This window comes from Pipistrellus kuhlii, unplaced genomic scaffold (assembly GCF_014108245.1).
Source record: "Pipistrellus kuhlii isolate mPipKuh1 unplaced genomic scaffold, mPipKuh1.p scaffold_m20_p_57, whole genome shotgun sequence".
NCBI classification, from domain to species: Eukaryota; Metazoa; Chordata; class Mammalia; order Chiroptera; family Vespertilionidae; genus Pipistrellus; species Pipistrellus kuhlii.
This window is the reverse complement of record NW_023425559.1, coordinates 1,479,858-1,502,346: the sequence shown is the minus strand read 5'-3', so window position 1 is coordinate 1,502,346 and position 22,489 is coordinate 1,479,858. Positions and strand designations below refer to the sequence as shown.

General features: G+C 62.0%; 1 protein-coding gene across 3 annotated transcripts; it reads left to right on the top strand.

Moving 5' to 3' along the window:
* Nucleotides 1-4,036: 4,036 nt before the first annotated feature.
* Nucleotides 4,037-18,221, top strand: UBAC1 (UBA domain containing 1). Of its 3 annotated transcripts, XM_036416925.2 has the most exons (10): nt 4,045-4,327; nt 7,336-7,456; nt 8,484-8,557; nt 11,160-11,267; nt 12,160-12,262; nt 12,518-12,626; nt 13,169-13,388; nt 14,568-14,654; nt 14,951-15,089; nt 17,661-18,221. In XM_036416925.2, the coding sequence occupies exons 1-10, from the start codon at nt 4,190-4,192 to the stop codon at nt 17,774-17,776; spliced, it is 1,215 nt and encodes a 404-aa protein (XP_036272818.1). In that variant the 5' UTR covers nt 4,045-4,189; the 3' UTR covers nt 17,777-18,221. The 3 variants fall into 3 exon arrangements, with proteins under 3 accessions (XP_045429861.1, XP_036272819.1, XP_036272818.1); XM_045573905.1 differs by lacking the exon at nt 14,568-14,654 and having other exon boundaries at nt 4,037-4,327; XM_036416926.2 differs by lacking the exons at nt 7,336-7,456; nt 8,484-8,557 and having other exon boundaries at nt 4,040-4,327.
* Nucleotides 18,222-22,489: the final 4,268 nt, after the last annotated feature.

Genomic DNA, 22,489 nt, shown 5'->3' with positions numbered 1-22,489 from the left:
TCTCACCATCAGGAAGCACGGGGGTGCTCTGGCACTCGGGGGGGCATGAGTCGGCTCTGCCCACCGAGACCCTCGGAAAGGGCTGGCGCTGCCCGGTGGCGACTCGCTGCAAGCCGCACAGATGCCGCTTCGCAGAGGGCACGCCCTCGGCGTCCAGGCCCCAGGAGGTCCGGCCCGGGGACCGTCCGCTCGGCAGCCCCAGAGGTGAGGGACCCCGTCCCGGAACGCCCCTCTGGTCCTGGGCCACCGGCGGCCACCAGTGCCCCTCTGATGGGCACTGCTTCCCGCGTGTGTGCCGTTCGTGTGGAGAGTGAGGGGAGGCCGCTGAGTGCCCTAAGAGCCCAGCCCCAGAGGGCGGCGACCTGTCAGTCCCATCCCGGCCGCCTGGTGCCACCCTGCGGCCGCCAGCAGAGGGCACTGTGGGCCCCTGGGTGCCAAAGCCCATCGTCACCACGTGAGGAGGGACGGGATTCCCTGGCCACACACCCTCCCAGGTGAACCTGAGTCACATCCCCTCCAGTTTCCTTTCACTCACTCACTCACTCACTCACTCAGGATGATAGGGAACTTGGCCGCTGCCTGCTCTCCCCGCACCTGGGGCTGGGGCGCAGAATGAACCTGTTGTGGACGATGAAGGGGCTCTGACCCTGGTCCCCGTGGCCTGATCTGGGGGCACTAAGAGGACCCTGAACTGAGGGGCAGCGGGGTGGGCTCAGCGGGGGGTGCAGGAGGGGGCTGGTGCTGAGCTGGTGAGACAATGGCCGGCCCACGGAGGGGCTGCCCAGACGCAGGAGCCAGGGCGGACCGGGCAGGGCACACCGGCTGTCCTGTCCATTCAGCAGCATTCCCGGCTTCCCCCGGGCGGGCAGGAAGGCCTGACACCCTCGTGGCCGCGCAGTCGGGGCTGGCTCCCCCGGGAATGGTCTGGCTGACCGGGACCATCCTGTGGTCCCCATCATTTGAGGGCCTGGAAAATTCCTGCTCCTGACAGCCAACGTAAAAGTGAAATAAGGAGTCTGCTCTTTTACAAAGCACATTGTGACGCCGGAATATTCATGAGCCGCGGCTTGGTGGGAAGTGGCAGCAGCCGGAAGAGGACCATTTGGTGCAGTCAGCAGCGGAAGAATGTAGGGAGAGGGACCTGTCACGCCGAGGAAATGGGTGATTAATACCTTCCTGTTTGCGGGGCCTGAGCAGGTGTATTTAATGTAATAATTAATTAACCGCGGGGCCACGTGCACTCCCCGTTTCCGGAGGCCCAGCCCCACACCTGTGGCCGCACCGACCTCCCCCGGAGCTCAGAGGATGCGCTGGGAGCTGGAGGGAGGCTCGCCTGCTGAGGGCACAGGACCACACCCCACACCCCACACCATAAACGCCCGAGACCTCAGTCAGGGGGCGATGGGGTGCCCCAAAACTCAATTGCTCAGGAACTCACAACAACTTTGTGTGGAAATCAGGTCTCTGCAGGGGTGACTGGTCAAGGGTCTCAAGGTGAGGTCACCCTGGATTGGGGTGCCCCTCCATCCAATGGCTGGAAGAACGGAGGACGGGGGGAGATGGGGCAGGCTGAGTGACGCCGAGGGTGCCTGGTGACACCGGGGGCTGGGAGAGGCCATGCACAGACCCTCCCTCCCAGCCGCCCGGGGTCCCAGCCCCAAGGACACCTAGCTCACTCTTGGACCTTTGCATGCAGACCCAGGAGGCAGGGAATTTCGGCTGCTTGATGCCTGTCCCTGGTCTGTGAGGCTGTCCCTGCTGCCCCAGGACCCTCCTCGGTTTGGTGACCCCTGGAAGGGGTCCTGGGCAGAAGAGGAGAGGTGGGGGCCGGGACCTGACAGTGGGCCTGGTGTTGGCTTTTCCTGGGCACAGGGTAAGTGACCAGACGCTGCCCCTCCTCTCTCTGGGTCTGGAGTTCCCTCTGAAGGGGGTGGTGGGGCTGCTCCCTCTTGTTGGAATGTACCCCCAAACCGCCCCACCTCCACCCTCCTGATGGCTAGTGGGCTCCTGGCCATCCTTCACGGCACAGAACCAAGACTCCCTTGGCGTGCTGGCCAAGCTGCCGCGTTGTGTCCTCGGTTTGGCACACACTCGCTACCGGGCCCCAGCCGGGCCCCGGGGAGGGCGAGGGGAGCCCACTGTCTAGTCAGTCATCTTCCCTAGTCCTCGCTGCCACAACAGGACATGGCTCGCCCCTGCCCTCTCGTGGCCACCTTGAGGAACCACCAGCAGCTGCTGGTGGAGAGGATTGGGGTCGGGGCGCCCTCCTGGGGGTGGGACACTGGCCCAGGAGAACCAGGGCGGGTGCCCCTGGGCCAGACTTGGCGTTGCCTTCCTGAAGCCCTCCTGGCTGGTGGGTGCTCGGGGTCTAGGAGTTGAGTCCGTGGGTGGGGAGACCACGGGAAGGGGGTCATCCCCTTGGCAGCTCAGGCTCTGCTCAGAGACGGTAGGTGCTGGGTCGCAGCCAGAGGGGGGAGAGGGGAGGGAGGGCCGGGTGGGCTCGGCCAGCCCTCCTGGACTCAGGCCCGTGTGTTCAGTCCCTCCCAGCAACGTCCACCGGATGCCCCCTGCACCACCCCACCCCTGCATCCCCAGGTAACCACCTGCCGGGCTGGGCTCATGGGGTTCCCCACCTTCCCTGCCTCCTGCAGGGGGTGGCACTGAGGGTGCCCTGCCTCCCGGCGGGGGCGATTCTGGTCACTCTTGGCTTTGTTCTCGTTCGCCCTGCTGGCCTGGGTCCCCTTGTTCTCTGGGACGGCGTTGCAGGGGAGACCCCATGCCCAGGAGCCTGTCCTGGCTTCCAGTTCGATCACCGTTTTACGCGAGCAGCGGGGCTGGCTCGTGGCGGCCATGAGCAAACACTAGACAAACTGAATTCGGACGAGGTCGGAGGATCTCCAGGGGAGACTGAGGACGCGTGTACAAACGGTGTGAAGAGTAAATGCCTGCGGGTGCTGGGTGCTGGGTGCTGGGAGGGCTCCCCATAACCCGCCCGCCCCTGGGAACAGCTCACCTCTGCTGTCAAGGTTCCTGAAGGAGGGAAACGAGTGAGTTGGAGTCAGGCCCAAATGGCAGCACTGACGTTTACCACCCCACAGAGAGGGTGTGCACGGAGTCCCTGGGCAGCTTCCGCTCCCACGGGTGCCCACAGGCCGGCCTGGATGTCGTCAGTGGCTCTGCAGCCGAGCAGAGGCCGGAGAGAGCGAGGGCTGGAGAGGGGAGGTTGAAACAGATGCTGTGTGGCTGACAAGGCCCCAGCTGCCACTGCTGCTGCTGGCCTCGGAACACACTTTGAGAAACTCTGTTCAAGGCCAGGACCTCCCAAGAGAAACACAATAGCAGCCACAGACACAATTTAAAGTTTTCTAGAAACCACCTCTTTAAAAAGCATAAAGAAACAGGTGAAGTCAATTCGATATATTTTACTTAACCCAAGACATCCAAAGTGCTATTTCAAGGTGGAGACCATATAAAAACAATAAAGTATTTAACACTGAAGACCCATAGCAGGGAGGCACGATGGTATCTCGATGTGGGGTTGGGGGACGAGAAGAGATAAACCAAAGCACTCACATACTTACATGCACAGCCCATGGTCACGGGCAATAGGGTGGTGAAGACCTGGGAGAGGGGAGGGGCTGGAGGAGGGCGAAAAAGAGGGGAGAATGTGAGTTATCTGTAATACTATTGACAATAAAAAAAATATTGCACAAAGCATTTCACATTGCTCTTTTCCTCCTAATTCTCGGAGACCCGGTGTGTATTTTACAGCAAACTCAACGGTCCCGCGCGGCTAGTGGTGCTCAGCTGCAAAACGCAGGCAGGCAGTTGAGGGAAGAAGGCAGCCGCAAGAGAACTACATCTCCCGGGATGCTACGGGCGCACACCATGACGTTCTTCCGGCGCATCGGCGGATGCAAGCCGGATGCTGGAGAACCACATCTCCCGGCATGCCCGGGCGCGCCCTGTGACGCACTTCCGGCGCAGCGGCAAACAGCGCGCCCCCGGCGGCTCGGCGGCAGTGCAGGGCGACAGCTCAGGCCGCCGCGAGTGACAGGCGGCCGGCCGACGGGGCCGGGGCGGGGCAGCGGGGCCCGCGAGCGAGCGAGCGCGCGGGAGGCCTGGCCCCGCCCCTGCCCGCCCTGCCCGGTGACCTTCAGGGCCGGGGCGGCGGCGGCGGCGCGGCGCGATGTTCGTGCAGGAGGAGAAGATCTTCACGGGCAAAGTGCTGCGGCTGCACATCTGCGCGTCCGACGGCACCGAGTGGCTGGAGGAGGCGACCGAGGACACCTCGGTGGAGCAGCTCAAGGAGCGCTGCCTCAAGCAGGTGAGGCCGGCGGCCGCGGCCTCCGCCCCGCCCCTCTCCCAGCCCCGGCGGCCGGCTGAGCGCCCTCCGTCCCGCCCCCGTAACTCCTACGGCCGGAGGCAGGGCAGGCCGGACACTGGGGCTTCGGAGGGAGGGCGCCGAGGGGCAGGCCCGGACCCCAGCGTTGTGTTTACCGGTGTGGCAGCTCCGGGGCTGGGCCGCAGCGCCCGAGGGAGACGGGGGGCGGGGGGTCTCCCGGCCTCCCCGCAAGGCCGCCCCCTAGGCGCGGCGTCCGGCGGGCTGGCCGGCCGCGGGGGCTGGACGGGGCGGGGGGGTCTCCTAAGACAGCGCCCGGCTCCCCGTGGCCTTAAACTGGACCGGCGGCGGCGGGTTTGAAGCAGATCCACAGGAGACGCTCCTGTCCGGGCCGCCGTGTCGGAGGCGGTTGTGATGGTTTGTCTCCGTACGCTCTCCACCGGAAGGGGACTGGCCGCCCCTGGAAACGGCTTCCTCCCGGCAGGTCAGGTTGGAGGAGGGCCGGCCGGCGCGGGTCCGGGCGAGGTGCGCGCCTGGACTTGCCACCAGGTGTTTGTGAGAACAGTGCTGTGTCCTCCGGGGTCAACCTCCTGCTGAGGGGCTGCCCGCGGGGGTAGTTTTGAGTTACTCTCCGGGTGGGGCTCTGTGGACTGTCCTGGGGCCACCTGGCTGGGCGGTAGGACAGCGCTGACCCCGACCCCCAGTCTCGTCCAGGAGAAGGGCACTCGTGCTTGCGCTTGAGGGGCAGGGTTTTGGCCATTTTCTTGGTTTTTCTTCGGACCCAGCCGGGGGGTGTGCGTGCGTTTATTATTTTTCTCCTTTCTTTTATTTTTCCCCCCATCACATGTATCCCCCTTACCCTATTCCACCTCCACGCCCTCCCTCCACAATCACCATGCTGTTCGAGGGGAGAGGAGAGAGGGTGGGGGGTGTCCCCCAGCACCAATGCTGTGTCCTCCCCCAGGAAGGAAGGTCCTCGAGGGTGGGTTTGCAGCCACACGTCCAGGGCCAGGCTCTTGATGGGCCCCGAGCACACCCGTGGATTCATGGACTGCATGGCAATAGATCAGCTGCCCAGGGGACAGGGCGTGGGGAGGAGTCTGGGTAAACCCACGTGGCATTTATTTTCGCTCGCTGAGGGTGCAGATTTACGTAACGATGGTAGTGTCGTTTTATAAAGGGGAACGGGAAGTGAGGAGGCAGATTGGTCCACAGCTGCTCCCGCTGAAGTTCGGGAGCTCGGGGGTTAATTAGGCAGTCCGGGTTCAGTACGGTGCTAGTTGTTTTGTTTCTGAGATTTAGTATTCCAGCCAGAGTTGAGACGGATCTTTGGGATCTTGCTTTAGATTGAGCTGTTATTCCAGCCTGCTGGCTCCCGGAGGCGGAGGATCTGACCCAGGGGAGTGTCACACCAAAGGAGGCCCGAGGGCTGAGCTGTCCGTCAGAGGCCTGAGGCAGCGAAGGAATTCTCTAGCTGAGCACTTGAATGTCACCCTGGAAACCCTTGGCGACAGCCTCGCTGCTGCAGCCTGAGGGGCAGTGAGCCAGCCGTGTGCGAGCTCAGGTTCCTCCCCGCCGGTTCCCAGCATCCCTTTTCCTGCTCCCTCCCCTCTCCTGGGCTGTATTTCTTTATTTTTTAAATGTTTTTATTAATTTTAGAGAGAGAGGAATGGAGAGTGGGGGAGAGAAGGAGAAACATCGATCCCTTGCCTCCCATAGGCACCCATACTGGAGACTGAGCCCACCACCTGGGCATGTGCCCTCACCAGGAATGGAACCAGGGACCTTTTGGTCTTCTGGTGCCGGGACACGCTCAGCCAGCGGAGCCGCGGGCCACGCCGGCCAGGGCCGTGTTGCTCTACCCGGAGGGCTATCCCCTCACTCCGGAAGAAGTTACCCATGGTTCCACTCCCCCGGGTTTTACACAGACGGGGATCTCAGCGTGGGCTCCAGCCCCCCTTGCCTGGGACTTCAGGAGGGGACGGGAACTGTCTTGTGCGGGGTCCACACGCGCTTAAGTTAAGAAAATGACCTGTGACGTGCTGGGGTGCCTGTCTGGTCCTCCCGTGGCACTGCAGTCCCTGCCGGGCACCTGCTGATGTGGCTGGGGCATTCCTTAGGTCACGTGGAGGTGTGTCTTCAATGACAAGTTACAGCACGTGCTTGGGGGAGGAGCAGGCTGGGGGTGTCAGCCCCCCTCCCCTCCCCTTGGCCGCAGGCTCTGTGCGGCTGTGCCTTGGTTTGCTCCTCAGGCGTCCCCAGTGCCTTCCACGGGGGCTGGGGCAGGTCTGCAGTGTGTTCGTCCCCCACTGTGTTCTGGAGTTCCAGGCCCTGGTCAGTGAGACCCCTGTCCCCCTGACCTTCCAGGAGAGGCCCCCCAACAGCACCTGCGGCTTGGGGTCTCTGGTGTCCTTGTGAGCCAGGGCAGAGCTGCTGCAGGTGTCTTCTCGGTCGGGTTTGTGAGCAGTTAGTGGTCAGGCCCTGCCGGGCCTCCCTGTGGGCCAGCTTCTCTCCTCGGCCCTTCTTTCTGTCTGTCTCTCTCTCTCTCTCTCTCTCCCCCCCCCCTCCCGCTTCCTCCCTCCCTCCTTCCTTCCCTCCCTCCTTCCCTCCCTCCTTTCCTCCTCCCTCCCTCCTTCCCTCCCTTTCTGTGTGAGAAAGACAAGCAAGCACACGGTCATCTGAGATCTTCAGATCCTCAGGACACGGGCCTGCTGTCTTCATGTTAAAATGCCTCCTCAGTTCTCCCCAGATCAGAGGGAAGCGACTGGCAGTGCCACGTGTTGCCACAGAGTGCTTCCTGTCGGCTCAGCCGTTCAGAACCCTCGGCGGGTGTGGACACAGTGCGCTCGGGGCTGGGGTGGTGGCATTTCGTTGCTTGGCTGGTAAGGAAGCCCGTTCTTGTTGGGTTCCTGTGTGGCTGGTGGTCCAGGCTCTCGATTGCTGACTTTACTATTTACTTGTTTTCTATCTTAAAATACTTGATTTCCCCTCAGTGTGCTCATGGGAGCTTAGAAGACCCTAAGAGTGTCGCCCACCACAAGCTCATCCACGCTGCTTCCGAGAGGGTGCTGAGTGACGCCAAGACCATCGCCGAGGAGAACGTGCAGGACCACGGTGAGCGCCGGGCGAGCCCGGCAGGCGGGCCAGGAGGAGCGGCCGTCGGTGGCCACGTCGGGTGGGTGGGGGGGGACACACGGACCGTTCGCCTTTCCCTTCACTCACACCAGCGTGTGTGGCAGGATGTTCGTGAGAACCGGGGGACTGGACGCGGACAGGCAGCGTCCGTCTCAGAAGGACAGGCGACTCCACTGTGAGTTCTGTTTGGAAGCAGAGCACACCGTGCAGAGCGGCCACAGGTCCCTGCAGGCTGCAGGGACGCCCAGCGGCTGCTCCAGCCCCGGGAGCTGCTTCTCTCCACACACGTCCCCCGGTCGCCCAATATTCTCTGTCCAGAGACATTTGGGGAAGAAACCTTGGTTTTCTTTTTAAAAAACTATTTTTATTGATTTCAAAGAGGAAGGGAGAGAGAGACATCAATGATGAGAGAGAATCATGGGTCGGCTGCCTCCTGCACACCCCACACTGGGGATCGAGCCCACAACCCGCGTGTGCCCTGACTGGGAATTGAACTGGGACCTCCTGGTTCATAGGTCGACGCTCAACCACTGAGCCATGCCGGCCGGGGGAAATCTCGGTTCTCTACCTCCTTCAAAGGATGGTCTGGGTCCTGGGTGCCCTCAAATCCGCTTTGAAAGCACTGGAAGCGTTTGCTGACCTCCATCGAGTATGGAGGTCAAGGCCAGAACCAGGTGGGAGCTGACCCCAAGCTGGTCTGTGGCTGAACTGACCGCTCCCCCAACCTCCCAGACTTCCAGTGGCCCCTTGAAATGAGAGCATTGTGCGCGATTCCCACCAGGGAGGGGCTGAGTGTGCCTCCCGGGCCCCTGGTGAGCTCTGTGACCCACAGCCGCTCTTGCCGAGCAGGGAGCCTGGTGTGAGCCAGGGGCGTGCTTCCTTACCAGCCGAGTGCTGAGGGAAGACGGCTGGAGTGGACGCCTGGGCAGGAGGCCCCGTGTCCGTGGTCAGCGGCTACTTTGTGGACACGAAGCCGTAACCAGCTTGACGGGCTGTTTCTTCCCAGATGTCCTGCTGCTGGTGAAAAGGCGCGCGCCCTCTCCGCTTCCTAAGATGGCCGACGTCTCCGCCGAGGAAAAGGTGAGCAGAGCAGGGGACGGGAGCTTTGTGAGGGAGAGCCCTCCCCCACCCCGAGGCTTCGGGGACACGCGCTCTGGGTGCCAGTCGTTCACAGGCAGGCGGAGAGGGCACAAGGGGTTCTGTCTGGGCTGAGCTGGGTGACCGATGCCTGTCCGGTTGCTGGTCACGTGACCGGCCCTGGACCACCTGGCTCGCTCAGAGTTTAGACTGGAGCAGAGCGGAGCGTCTGGATGTTCTTGTGGTGAGGCCTACGTGCCGAGTCCCCACCAGTTCACTGTGTGCCCCCAGACCTGTGCCGACAGCTCGGGGCATTGCCGACCGACCACAGCCCCACAAAACGGGGCACACATGGGGTGGGGGCACGTTCACCTCACCCCGGAGGGATGGGGTGCATGTCGGCGTCACTGAGTGACTCCTGGAGAGCCCAGGGCCTGTCTGGTCTGCATCTCGGGGCAGATTCAGGTCCCCGGGATTCGCTCTGGGACCTCGGCTCAGCGCTTGTGCACAGCTGCCCGAAGTTGCATGCAGGAGGCTGGTGCACGGGGCCTCTGCCCAGGCCACGTTAACGTCACAGCTTTTCCTTATCTTCAGGCACAGAGTTTCTCCTTTTAAAGTACATTTTTATTGATTTCAAAGAATAAGGGAGAGGGAGTGAGAGAGAAACAATGATGAAAGGGAATCATTGGCTGCCTTCTGCCCAACATGTGCTCTTGACTGGAATCGAACCTGGGACCCTCCGGTCTGCAGGCTGACACTCTGTACACTGTGCCAAAACAGGGAGGGTAGATACAGAGTGTCTTATCCATGATCTGAAGTGCTGGGGAGAGCACTCACTGGGAGGAAGCAGGCATGGCGCTGAGGGCAAGGCGCTGCTGCAGGTTTTCTGGGACAGGTGGGGAGGGAGGGGCCCTCTGGGCGGCCCTGCTTATCTGCCAGCACAGCTGGCCCCCCGCAGGCCGCTCAGCCCATCTCTGGCAGACAGGCCTGGGCCTGCCTCTGCCCGCTGCTCTGCCCGTCAGGAGCTGCCTGAAGCTGCAAGTGGACGGCCACTTGCGGCCCGTCTCTGCGTGGATGTTGTGATGTTGGTGTGTTCTGTGGGTTATTGTTAATTGTCAGAACCATGGGTCTAGGAAGGGTAGCCTGCTCTCCCACCTGCCAGGCATCCCAGAGGCCGTGGACCTCTGATCCCTTCATGCTCCCCAGCTCCACCCCACGCTGGCCACTCAGGGATCGGTGTCACCCTGCTGGCTCCGGAAGATCTGGTCCCCCACCCCCGCCCCTGGGGCCAGATCCCAGTGCTCTGAAGCAGTCAGGCCCATCAGGGCTGTCAGTAAACGCACCCAGGCCCTGTCTGTCATGCAGCCCCCTCTTCTAGTGCCAGCAGCCGCCTCATTGTCTGTCTGGTTCCTCCCGGCACATCACTGATTTCCCACTTCCTCACCAGCACTGATAAACCCCCATGGAAGGGTCCCGGTGCAGGCCCCCGTTCCCACTTCCCGGGGCGCCTCCAGGTCCCCCGCTCCCGCTGTCTCCCAGGCCTGTGTGCAGCCCGGACTTCCCTCCCTATCGGACCTCCTGTGTCAGGGCCCCTGAGCCTCTAGGTCTGCGTCCGCGTCCGGTTGCACCAGTTGCACTGATTACTGCCCAGACTTCCCAGCAAAACCACGCCTCCCAGGCTGCCAGGTCCGCACCTGGTGGCTCACAGTTGGGCTGAGGCGCCGAGTCCTTCCTGGCCGTCAGCCGGGGCTGCTGTCAGCTCTGGATCTGCGTGTGCCTGCCTCGCAGCCCCGTGTCCTCAGAGCCAGCAGCAGAGACTCCGCTGCTGCATCCCTCTGCCCAAGGCCAGCCTGGTTAGGTCGGGCCCACCAACAGGCAACTTCTTTTTTCTTTCTTTTTTAATATATTTGTATTGATTTCAGAGAGGAAGGGAGAGGGAAAGAGAGAGAGACACATCAATGGTGAGAGAGAATCATTTATTAGCTACTTCTTGCATGCTCCCCACTGGGGATCGAGCCTGCAACCCGAGCATGTGCCCTTGACCGGGACCCTTCAGTCTGCAGGCCGACACTTTCCACTGAGCAACACCAGCCAGGGCCAGGCACCTTTTTGTAAATTGGCTGTGCCATGTGGCAGACCGGTCCCCAGAGGGAGCCCATCCTGCTCACAGACTGGGCATTGGGGTGAGCAGGCGGGTGGAGGACTTGTCCTGTCCACCAGCCTGGCGCTGTGCCCCTGCCTGGCCTGGCCTGGCCTGGCCGTGGGGGCTGCTCCCTCTGCGCGTGTGGCCTCACAGTGGTCCGTGCTGTCGCTCGGGTGGTTTCCTGCCCTTTGCTCTCGTCACTTCTGCCGTCTCTCTTCCCTGCGTGGGGGGCAGGCCAGAAGGAGCAGAGGTGAGTGTGAGTTTGGCCTGTGTTCCTCAGAGGGTGGCCGCTCCCCAGCCCAGCGGCCACGCTGCCCGTCCTACCACCGCCAGTTACGGAGCGGGGACTGTGTCCAGCTCCCAGAGGACCGACTGTCCCTGCCAGGCTCTGTCTGTTCCACTTGCACAATCTTGCCACTGTTGCCTGCGCAGTAGTTTCTGACTGATTATGTTTCTGTGTAGAAGAAACAAGAGCAGAAAGCCCCCGACAGAGATGCGATCGCCCGAGCCACGGCTGGCCTGCCCGCCTGCAACATGGACCGGGCTGTGGTGCAGACCAGCCTCCGAGACGTGAGTGTCGCTGGGGGCGGGCGAGCAGGGGTCCTCGTCACCGTGGGGGGGAGGGGGCGCCACTGTGGGCGGCCCAGAAGGCTTTAAAAGTGCTGGGGACGCCGAAACCGGTTTGGTTCAGTGGATAAAGCATCAGCCTGCGGACTGAAAGGTCCCAGGTTCGATTCCAGTCAAGGGCATGTACCTTGGTTGCGGGCACATCTCCAATAGGAGGTGTGCAAGAGGCAGCTGATTGATGTTTCTCTCTCATTGATGTTTTTAACACTCTATCCCTCTCTCTTCCTCTCTATAAAAAAAATAATAATAATAATGAATAAAAAAAATCAATAAAATATATTAAAATATATATATATATTACTTAAAAGAATAAAAATGCTAGGGAGGCTGGGTGACAGGGATACTAGAACTGGTGTACCTTTTGCACCTTTTCTGTAAACCTGAACTTTTCTTGAAGTAAAAAATTTAGAAGACAAGCTAAGGCAGGAGGAAGGAGGATGCTTAAATGTCCAGGTTCTGTCCTGAGCTTGGCAGGAGCCTGGCTGCCTGGCTGTGGTCCTGGAAGTCGTGAGGGAGCAGCGCCTCTTTGGGGTACGCCCAGCCCTCGGGCACCTGTGCCCTAGGATGGTCGCCCCTTCGATCCATCACGTCTAGGCACGGCCACGAGCCCTGCTCCCTACAGCAGCGGCCTCTTTCGGGTTCCTTCCAGGGTTCCATGATGACCAGGCCTGGGACCCTGGCATTGTCTCTCCTGGGGTGTGTCCCCACGTGGTGTCTCATGGTGGCTGAGGCTGGTTGTAGGACAGGGACCAGTGCTCTCTGTCACAGCCCCTCCCCTCCACTCGGAGCCCTGAGACACCCTCTCCCTGCTCACCCTCTTCCCACCCCCGTGCAGTTCCAGACGGAGCTCCGGAAGATCCTGCTGTCCCTCATCGAGGTGGCGCAGAAGCTGCTGGCGCTGAGCCCCGGCGCCGTGGAGTTATTTACGAAGGCCAATGGTACGTGCGAGCCGGGGCCCCACAGCAGCTGCTGCTGCTGCTGCTCAGAAGACATGGGCTGGGGAGCTGCTCACCCCACATTCCTGTTCCTGCGAGTGAGGGCGGACGGGTGTGCGTCAGGTCTCCCGAGGCCCAGCAGATTTCCCACAAACGTTTGGGGCTCAGACAAGGCCCTACAGCTCCAAGGGGTCCCTGGGAAGCGCTCCTGGTGGGCGGCCCTGCCCGGGCCCCTCACCGGCCGCGTGTCGCCCACAGCGATGCTGGACGAGGACGAGGAGGAGCGGGTGGACGAGACGGCCCTGCGGCAGCTCACGGAGATGGGCTTCCCCGAGAGCAGGGCCGTGAAGGCGCTTCGGCTGAGCCAGTACGTGGGGCCGCCCGGGGCTGGTGGAGGGCCTGCCCCCGAGACCTCCCTGTCCCCCACTCCCTGAGTCAGGCCAGGGTGCGTTATTCCAGAGGTGCTTGAAAACAAGCCAGCAGTCACCGGCCTGGGCTCGGCTCCCTCTAGGGGACGGCCTTGCTTTGTGAGCGGGCGGGGGCGAGGGGGGGAATGGGAGGACCCGGGGGCAGGGCGCGGGCACCCAGTGGGCGGCTGTGTGGCTCTAACAGCCCTGCAGTTTCCCGTCTCTGGTTACTTGTCTCCTCGTGGACTTCAGAGCTGAGACGATCCGTCAGCCGGAGTTCGGGCCGTGGCCACGTGCCTTTTCACTGTGGTCCTGGCCCTCGGGTTCCTTTGGCTCACAAAGTGGGTTCTGAGGTCTGGCCGCGGCCCCACTGCCTGAGAGAAGATCCTCACGGCAGCGGTCGGCAGCGCCTGCTCGAGGCCTCCTCCAGTTGCCGGGCTTTTGGGGGAGGGAAAGGGCCCTGTGACGCCTGGGCGTGTTGGAAAGTCTCCTTACCTTTTAGCATGTCCGTTCCTCAAGCCATGGAGTGGCTGATTGAGCACGCAGACGACCCCGCCATCGACACGCCGCTTCCAGGGCACAGCTCGCCGGGCCCCGCGGGCGCCGAAGCTCCGGCCGAGGCTGCCGCCGGCCCCAGCGAGGAGGACGAGGAGGCCAAAGACGAGCTCACAGAAATCTTCAAGAAGATCCGACGGAAAAGGGCATTTCGGGCTGACGGTCGGGTACGTGTCCTGCTGGGAGGCCCGCTGCTGCCCCCTTGGGTGGCATCGCCTGGGCCACGCACTGAGACAGTGGAGCTGTGAGGCCCGGGGCCGAGCTCAGTGCTCACTGGGTCCCGGAGGCGGTTTCCTCTGAGCAGCCGGCGGCACATCTGCCACCTGCTGAGCCCACAGCAGGTCCGTGCTGTGACCAGGGCCTGGGAGCCGTGGACCCCCATGGGTGCTCCTCCTCCTATAGCAGTTGTAAACGAGGGGCGGGTCATAGGGCTGATGCCAGCCTCTCCCCGATCTGTAGTCGGGAGAAGGCCCAGCATGTGTGCCGGGCGCAGACGGGCAGCCCTGGGTGCCAGGACCCTGCCCGGGGCTCCCGTGAGGATAGGGGCGTCCCGTGTCACCGCCGGGACATTGGGCATCTCTTCCCGGCCGAGATGGAGGGCGGTCTATGACGTTAGCGGAAGAGGCCACCCTGTCCTGACTCAGCATGGTTCCCAGGGATTGTACACGACTCTGATGGCTTCTCTTGTCATTCGTGACGGGCCTGGAGCTAAGAGGGGCCAGAGAGCCAGGGAAGAGCTTGGGAGGCAGGGATACTGGCTTATGGCTGTGACTGGCGTGGCTGATGTTTGTGCGTCATCCTGTGCATGGAGAGGTCAGGTTCCGGGTCGGGGGCATGTGCCCAGGTTATGGGCTCAATCCCCAGGAGAGGATCACTGATGTTTGGGTCTCTCTCCCTTCCTCTCTCTAAAATCAAGAAAAACGTAAAGAAAACACTGGCTGTGAGCTCACAGAGCAGGTGGCTCCGCAGGGTCTTTCCTGAGTGCTCCGGGGCCTCGACATGCCGTGAGGCCACCCCCAGGCAGCACGCGGACGGCACGTCAGAATTAGACTGTAACGGGGCGTTCGGAAACAAGGGCGTTAGGGCCTTCCTGGGCAGTGAGACCCAGACAACCACGGCTCCCGGGGGCCCTGAGGCGAGCCTGGCCCCGAGGCAGGGCCTCCCGTCCCTGCGGTCTGTTCCCGGGGCAGGCGCCCTCCGCCGCCCTGCTGGTCCCTCGGTGTCGGAAGCCTGCGGGGAGACAGCTGTGAAGCGGCCGTGGTGCAGGGGAAGCCCTCACTAATTAGCCCGGGGGCGGCCGAGCTTCCCGGTTCCACACATGGCGTTGAGGCTTGGCTTCTCCTCAGGCCGTCATTTCCCTCATGGAGATGGGCTTCGACGAGAAGGAGGTGCTGGACGCCCTGCGAGTGAGCAACAACCAGCAGAGCGCCGCCGTGAGTGCAGGGCGCGGGCCGCGGCGCCCCCTGCGGGAGGCTCCTCGGGTGGCGTGGGCAGGTTCTGATGGCGGGAAGATTTACATGCTGAGGGGTTCTGGGCTCTAATCCACTTGCTTCGTTAGACACATTCTGAGCCGAGTCCCGTTCTGTGAACACCTGGCTGCTGACGGCACTGCCTGGGGGTCTCAGCGGTGGGCTGGCTGGTCCCTTCGGGTGGGAGAGCCGTGGTCACATGAGTAGGGCCTGTTGGATGGTGACGGGTCCCGGCTGACGGCTGCGCCTTTGCCTTGCAGTGCGAGTGGCTGCTGGGGGACCGGAAGCCCTCCCCCGAGGAGCTGGACAAGGGCATTGACCCCAACAGCCCCCTCTTCCAAGCCATCCTGGATAACCCCGTTGTGCAGCTGGGCCTCACCAACCCCAAAACACTACTCGGTACGTGTGCCCCCCCTTCGCTGCCTTGGGGCCCGCCCCGGATACCCAGATGTTCCTGAGTGATAGACGCGCAGCCCAGCCCAGAGCGGTCCCTGCGCACGTGGGCCCCATGTGCTGCTGCCTGCGTCACTGGGGCCAGGACCAGGCTCTGCTTGTGGTGGGCCAGCTCCTGTGCGCTGCCCCCCACACTGTGAACACCAGCACAGCGGTCCTCCGGGCGCAGGGGAGTTCACACCAGCACAGTGGTCCTCCGGGCGCAGGGGAGTTCACACCAGCACGGGGGTCCTCCTGGCGCAGGGGAGTTCACACCAGCACAGCGGGCCTCCAGGCGCAGGGGAGTTCACACCAGCACAGTGGTCCTCTGGGCGCAGGGGAGTTCACACCAGCACAGCGGGCCTCCGGGCGCAGGGGAGTTCACACCAGCACAGTGGTCCTCTGGGCGCAGGGGAGTTCACACCAGCACAGCGGTCCTCCAGGTGTAGGGGAGGGTCATGCCCAGCACAGAGGTCCTCCAGGTCAGGGGAGCTAATAAGCGTGCGCCTTGCCTTGGGCTTGTATTTAAAAAGCCAAGAGCATTCCAGACCCTCAGAGCCTCTGGCCCCTCAGTGCCCTCCCTGCAGAGTGCCCAGGCCCTCAGCTCTGCTGCTCTGGGAGTGTTGTCACATGGCGTTTCCCAGGCAGCCTGGGTGCAGTGCCTGCTGTGGGAGGGGAGTGCGTCTGGGCACACCTGGCAGTGGGCACTCAGTCTCCTGAGGCAGGCCCTTCCCGAAGCCAGGGCACCGCGGCTCTGTTCTGCTCTCGGCCCGGGGTGGGGGCATAGGGGGTGAGGTGGGGGAGGGAGGCGGCTCATGCTGCCCCCGTCAGGGCTGCTCCACTCATTCTCATGCCCGCCCTCCAGTGCACACATGCGAGTCTTTGGGCAGGGACCTAGGGCCAGGCGTGTGCGTGCAGGGCGTGTGCGTGCAGGGCGTGTGCAGCGCTCAGAGCCCCGTGCTCCCCAGCACAGGGGAGGGCAGGTGCTGTGGTGCGTTGCCGTCTCCTTGACTCTCCAGCCGAGCCCTCCTGAAGGCCAGTGCGCCCAGGCCCTTGGCTCCGGAAGGCATCAGCTGGATTCTGGCCTCCCGCTCTGGTGGGCTGTTTTTGTTCACCGGGAGTTTCCGTCTTTCCCAGCCCACCTTCCTCCCGCGGACACAGGTCCTGGGTTCCAGCGCAGCGGGCCGTGTCCGTGACTCATTGACGACACGGAAGCCCTGTGGTCCCAGGTCGGAAAGGTGTGCGTGAGGGGCTTCCTCTGTACACGGTTCTTCCCCTGGCGAGCATCTTGCTGAGTTTGTCTCTGTGCTCTGTGTAGCCTGGGTCCTTCTGCCCTGGAGCACCTCCACTCCCCTCCCCTCCCCTTTCAGGGACACGGCCTGGTCTCCCCCTCCTGGCTTCCCAGCCTCTTCTGAAGGGCCGTCTTGGGGGCTGCGACTGGCCGCCAGTCGTCGGTGATTTTTCAGGATGTCCTTGGTCGGATTGAGGAGGCTCCCTTTCCCCAAGTTGGGGTGCTGAGTTTGGATCCCTGAATGCACCTCAGTTTTGCTGCTGTCCCCTCTGTGGCGACATCACGAGGTTTTACATGTGGGGCTCTGCAGCCCAGCACACCGCTTTCCTCAGGCTCCTGTTAGACTTGTCTGATGCTTTCGTTTATATTTATCATAAAACAATTTCATTTTATTTTTTAAACCCGAGGGCACGTTTATTTATTTGAGGGAGGGAGGGAGGGAGAGAGGGACGGAGGAAGGGAGGGAGGGAGGGAGAGAGGGACGGAGGGAGGGAGGGAAGGAGGAAGGAAGGGAGAGAGAGAGAGAGAGAGAGAGAGAGAGAGAGAGAGAGAGAGAACGCTGATGAACAGGATCTGACCCATCTCCCCATGGCCAGGGCTGCTGTGGCTCAGCTTTTGCTGAAGGCACCTGTGGTTTTTGGGAAAACAATTTTGCAAAACTTTTAAAAATCAGAGTTCTCATGTTCAAGAACTGCTCAGATACATTGTTAGTGTGCTGTTTCTTTAAGTCACGTTCTTAAGATGAACACTTACAGTTCTCCAAGGAGATGTTATGGTCCTTGCAACAATGTCTTTATATGTAAGTCCTTTCCGCATCTGATTGGGACTGGAATTACTGAGTCACGGCCTGACTATTTTTAAGATTCCTGGTAGCTGTTGCCAATTGATTTCCAGACTTGGTGTCCAGTGAACACACAGGCCTGGGCTCCCTGCAGAGCTGGATCGCTGCCCTCTGACCTCAGAGCTGCTGGTGTGACAGCAGGTCAGACAGTGTGGTGGGGCTAGGGGTCTCGGCGGGTGTTCAGCCCATGTCTATACTAGGAAGCTGTGGAAAGTTTCTCCAGCGCAGGCATGCCAGTGTTGTGTGTGCAGTGTGTGTGTGCACTGTACACGTGTTGTGTGCGCACAATGTGCATATGAGTGCACATATTGTGTGTACACATGCGTATGAATGTGTATGCATTACGTGTGTGTGCATGTGTGCACGTGCAGGGCAGAGGCTCATTCCCCTGCCTCTGTCCCCACAGCGTTTGAAGACATGCTCGAGAACCCCCTGAACAGCACCCAGTGGATGAATGACCCGGAGACGGGGCCCGTCATGCTGCAAATCTCCCGGATCTTCCAGACCATGAACCGCACGTAGGCGGCACCTGCACTCCCCAGGCCCCGCAGCCCCGGGCCGGGCCCTTTGATTCTCAGCCAGTTGTGGACAGAGTGGAGACCCTGGCTCCGAGGGCCGAGAGGGTGGGGGCCGGGGCTGGAGGGGGAATTCTGCCCCGCCCCCACCCCAACCCTACCCCCGCGCCAGCCCTGATTGTCCTGCTTTGACCTCGTGCTTAGATGCTCTGTCCCTGGTGTGCCAGGTGCAGCCCAGCCCCCAACAGTGTTTACAGACGTGGCTGTGCGGGAGGCGCGCCCCCAGGGCCCCTCGGGTTCCTGAAACGTTACTTGAACGGCCGGTGGACGCGGCTCATCCGTCACCTGCCGTTGGGAGGCCGAGTGTTCCAGCCCAGTGTTAGCACAGGCACCAGGTCAGGCAGAGGGTTCAGGGCGACTTCCTTCCATGAATAAACCCCTCTGGCCTTCTCCGCAGCGTGGTCATTATTCGTGCCAGCAGGCGGCACGTCTGCCTTTTAGTGCAGTCCGCGTGATCGCACTCACCTGGGCACTGGCTGCCGCCACTTCACGCTGGGTCAGCAGAACCAAGTGTTTTCATCATCCCTGGAGCCGGATGCCTGTCCCAGGCCTACGATGGCAGGGCTGAAGCATCGCCTGGCTGCCTCTGGCCACTGCCTTTTAACCTAATTTATTGGTTTCAGAGTGCGGTAGGGAGAAAGATGTGAGAAAACGTCGGTTGTTCCCCTCCTTAGGCTGACTCCTGTCGTGCCTGACCAGGGATTGAAGTTCAGCTTGGGAGCGTCTGGACGATGCTCCAACCGCCTGGCCTGGCCTGGGCGGCCGCTTTTTAAAAAACTTCCGTAATTTAGAACGAGAAAGCAAGTCCCCCGTTTTGAACTCTGCTCATTGCTTGTTGCTTAAAGGCGTTGGTTGTCAGGTGTGCTCTTTAAGCGTCTCTTTGGAAGCAGCCGCACCTGCCCCTCCTGTGCTCAGGAGCCCTGGCGCCTGCCACCCGCCTCCACTGAGTGAGGATGTTCAGCCTCGGGAAGACGGAAAGGCCTGTCGCTGTGGCGGAGAGAGCTGCACAGGCTGTCTGCTGCTGTGTCTGCGTTTCCTCCTGGCACTGCCCTGCCTGCGGGTGGGTTTGGGGGCGCCCTGCGGCTCTGACCTGCACGGGGGCTCAGTGCTTCTCGGGCTGTGGAGAAGCAGGCCTGGATGCTGCCCAGGGGTGCCGGTTCCCAGCAAGGCAGGCCCAGGGGAGCACAGGTTCCCCATAGGAACTGGGGGGCTGTTTTAAGTAAAATGCACCCCAAAGTAGTGTGGAGCGTCTACCCTACTCAACAGGTACAGTCCCCAGTTCCCGCCCCCCCCCAACCGGGGCACATCGACAGAATTTATCCTTTTCAAGAGCATTTTGCTTCCAAAATTCAGAGGGCCCAACGGGGGGTGGGGAGGGGAGACATAGCAAGCAGTTCTGCCTGAGGCACTTGTATCCCAGCGGGTAGCTGGCCAGAATCGAGTGTATCAGAAAGGGCTGCCCTGACCTCAGGGCTGGAGACCCCGGAGTTGGGTTTGGGTGACGTGGAATTGGCACACATGCTGACATCCACGCCGAGGCATCCCCCACCCCCCATGCTCCCCATCCCGCCATGAGGGCAGAGCCCAGGGCTGGTGTGGGCTCTGGCAGGAAGCAGTGTCCACCCTTGGTGATGCCGGATGGAGAGTCTGCAGAGTGAGGCCAGGCCAGGCAGGAGCCCACCTGTTCTTGTCCCAGGAGCTCAGGGGAACCACAGGGCGGTCCTGGTTCACACCCCCAGGAGGCCCGAGCCGTGGTGGGCAGACTGACCCAGGAGGATGGAGGATCAGAGGGCCCCTCCACCAGGGAGGAGGCAGGACGGCCTCTGCGGTGAGGGGGTGTGGTGCTCAGCTCCAGCACACACCACGGCCTGGGCGCGTGGGGGTGGCCCTGGCGGTGCTCTTGGCTCCCAGATGGGGACACGTAAGCCAGTACCAGGATGATGGGCATGAGCAGGTGGTTTGGGGCCCGAGCCCTGGGGAGGGATGACCCTGCGTGTCCCATGCCATCAGTGCTGAGATGCTCAAGTCCAAAGCCAGGACCTGGGAGTGTGACCGCTGTTGGAGAGGCACGTTACAGTAAGGCCGTCAGATGGGCCTGGCCCGCCCGCGGGAAGGAGGCAGCCCGGGAACATGGAGAAGGTCGTGTGCAGGTGGATGGAGGCGGAGACCAGCGAGGCTCCTCACGCCAGGCCGCCCAGGCGCGGACTCCGCAGTCGGAGGGGCTGGGAGCCGTCTCCCTCAGCCTCAGGGTCCTCCCAACACTTGGTCTGGACTCCTAGTCCCACAGGGAGAGCGCGTCTGCCCTGGGGACTCCCCGTCCTCCCTCCTGGCGTGGAGGCCATCAGGGTCAGGAAAGTGTGTTCACAACTCGGCCCTCCAGGCACCGCCCTGACACGTATGTGACACTCTGACCCTCCCATCCAGTTCCCCTTCCATTGGAGCAGGAGGGTGGCCAGCCTCTGGTGGCCCTTCCTTCCCATAATGCACCCAGAAACGGAAAACAGTGCATTCATACATCCCCAGAGGAGTGTCATGGGCACTTAAAATGGCACAAAAGGAAGTTTGCAGCCTCACTACCCACCCTTTCCTCCCGGTGCAGCCTTAACACAGGTCCCCTGGAGCCTGGGTTCCAGCCCATGTGTGCCAATAACACAGGTCCCCACGGAGCCTGCGTTGACTGTGCACAACCTGGGCCTGGGGCAGCCTCGGGGACCATGCAGCCCAGGGGGCACGGCCATTCCCACCTCGGGGGCAGCAGCTGCCCAGAGCCCTTACGTCCTGCTTTCTCCCAGGAGTCACACTGTTCCCAGGAGGGAAACCCCGTCTCCCTCAGGGAGGGAAGCAAAGGAAAGGGGGAGAATGACGGTGGTTTGAGGTCTCCCCTGTAGTTTAATTAATTCCATTAACTAGGTTTCAGTCAGATTAGCGTTTTTCTCCCTGGGGGAGCAGTAATGAAGGGAAGGTTGGGCGGCTGAGCCCTCCTGCTTCCTGGCCTGGGAATGTCTGGGACCGAGTGTCGGGTGCCGTGGTGCCAGGTGTGAGTTAGGAGGGGCCTGCACTCCGGAGCATTTATCACTGCAAATGCCACAGGTTCCTCCCAGCGGTCGGGTAGCTGTGGGGATCGTTGGGTCCATGGTAATTTCGAGGACGGAGCCCTTGCTGGCCAGGCCTCGGCATGCCAGGTCTGTGCTCAGATCTGCTGCATCTCGGCTCACCCCGCAGTGCCGGTGAGCACCCCACTGCCCACCCAGGGTGAACCCACTGTGTCTGTGGGTTACGAGCGTTAGACAGGGTCGGCAGTGAAGTTCGGACCCACGGGGACCTCAGCCCTTGGTCTTGGAGGGAGGAGCACAGGGAAGAGTGGCCAGAGAACAACAGGGCCAGGCCAGCCCAGGAGAGGACAGGACAGGCCCTGGGGAAGCTGGCGACTGAGAGAGCTGGCTCAGCTGGCCAGGCTCCTTCAGCCTGCGGGCTCCTTTCTAGCAGGAGGAGCTGGTCAAGAAGCTGAAGCTGTGGAGCTGGGCCGCAGGTTTGCTTTGTTCTTTCAATCAGTAAGTTACAGTTTTTATTTTTAAATACGTTGTTACTGATTTTTCAGAGAGGAAGAGAGAAACATCAATGGCTGCCTCTGTCATGCCCCCTACTGGGATCAAGCCAGCAACCACAAGCAGGGCATGTGCCCTGATGGGGAATGGAACCAGCAGCCTCCTATTGCACAGGCTGATGCTCAACCGCTGAGCCACACCCGCCAGGCTATCAGTTACATGTTTAGAGCAGTCTTGGGTTTACAGAAAACGTGGCATCCCCGTACTCCTCCCCAAGTCCCTCCATGGCTTCCAGTCTCACTCAGGGAACAGGTCAAAGTTCTTACAGGGCCAGGTCTGCCCCCTCCCCACTTCCTGTCAGTGCCTCTCCACCCCGGGTTCCTGACTCCGTGGCCTCTCCGCTTCTTGCACACCAGGCACGCCCGTCTGAGGATTCTGTCTGCACTCCCCAGATATGCCCTCCTGGCCTCACTTCCCGCAGGTCCCAGCCCTCCTGTCTCCCTCCCGCCAGGGCTGCCCGCTGCCCCATGCCCTATGCAGCCAGCGCCAGTATCTCAGCTCTGCAGGGCGGGAGGGTGGGGTTCTGGTACATCTGGCACTGGCTGGGTGGCTGGGTCCTGAGCTTCCATCACTTTTTGCTTGGGTCTTTTCTGGCTGGAGGAAGGGAAGGCTGGTGGCACCTTGAAAGCCCCTGGAGGCTGGGAGCCCTGTCCTTCACTCCCACGACTCCTCACTCAGAGGGAAGGGTTTCTCCCTGCTTCCCTCAAGGCTTGGCTCTCTGGTCGGGGGCACGGAAGCAGGAGCCCTGTTTGCTCCTCAGATAAGCACTGCGGACCCACGAGGTTTCACCGTTACCACCACTGGCTGGATGCAGGCCCTCGGCTGCCAATTTACCAGGATGAAGCCAGCCCTTCCAGGGTCCAGGTCTAGCCGGAACCTGTGGCTGCGCGCAGTGTCAGCCCACCCTGCCCTGGACCCTGGCTGGTGACCGCCTGGACGGTACCGGCTCTCTGCGCTGCAGGGGGAGGGAGAGGAGGGGGAAGGAGGGAGGGGAGCGGGATGCCCCTAAGGGGCGTTTCCCGGCTGCCAGTGCTGCAATGGGGAGGGGCCAGGTG

Coding starts and splice junctions, on each gene's coding strand:
- UBAC1 (XM_036416925.2), top strand. CDS start 4,190: ATGTTCGTGCAGGAGGAGAAGATCTTCACGGGCAAAGTGCTGCGGCTG. Junction 8,558..11,159: donor ACGTCTCCGCCGAGGAAAAG/GTGAGCAGAGCA, acceptor GTTTCTGTGTAG/AAGAAACAAGAGCAGAAAGC. Junction 11,268..12,159: donor TGCAGACCAGCCTCCGAGAC/GTGAGTGTCGCT, acceptor ACCCCCGTGCAG/TTCCAGACGGAGCTCCGGAA.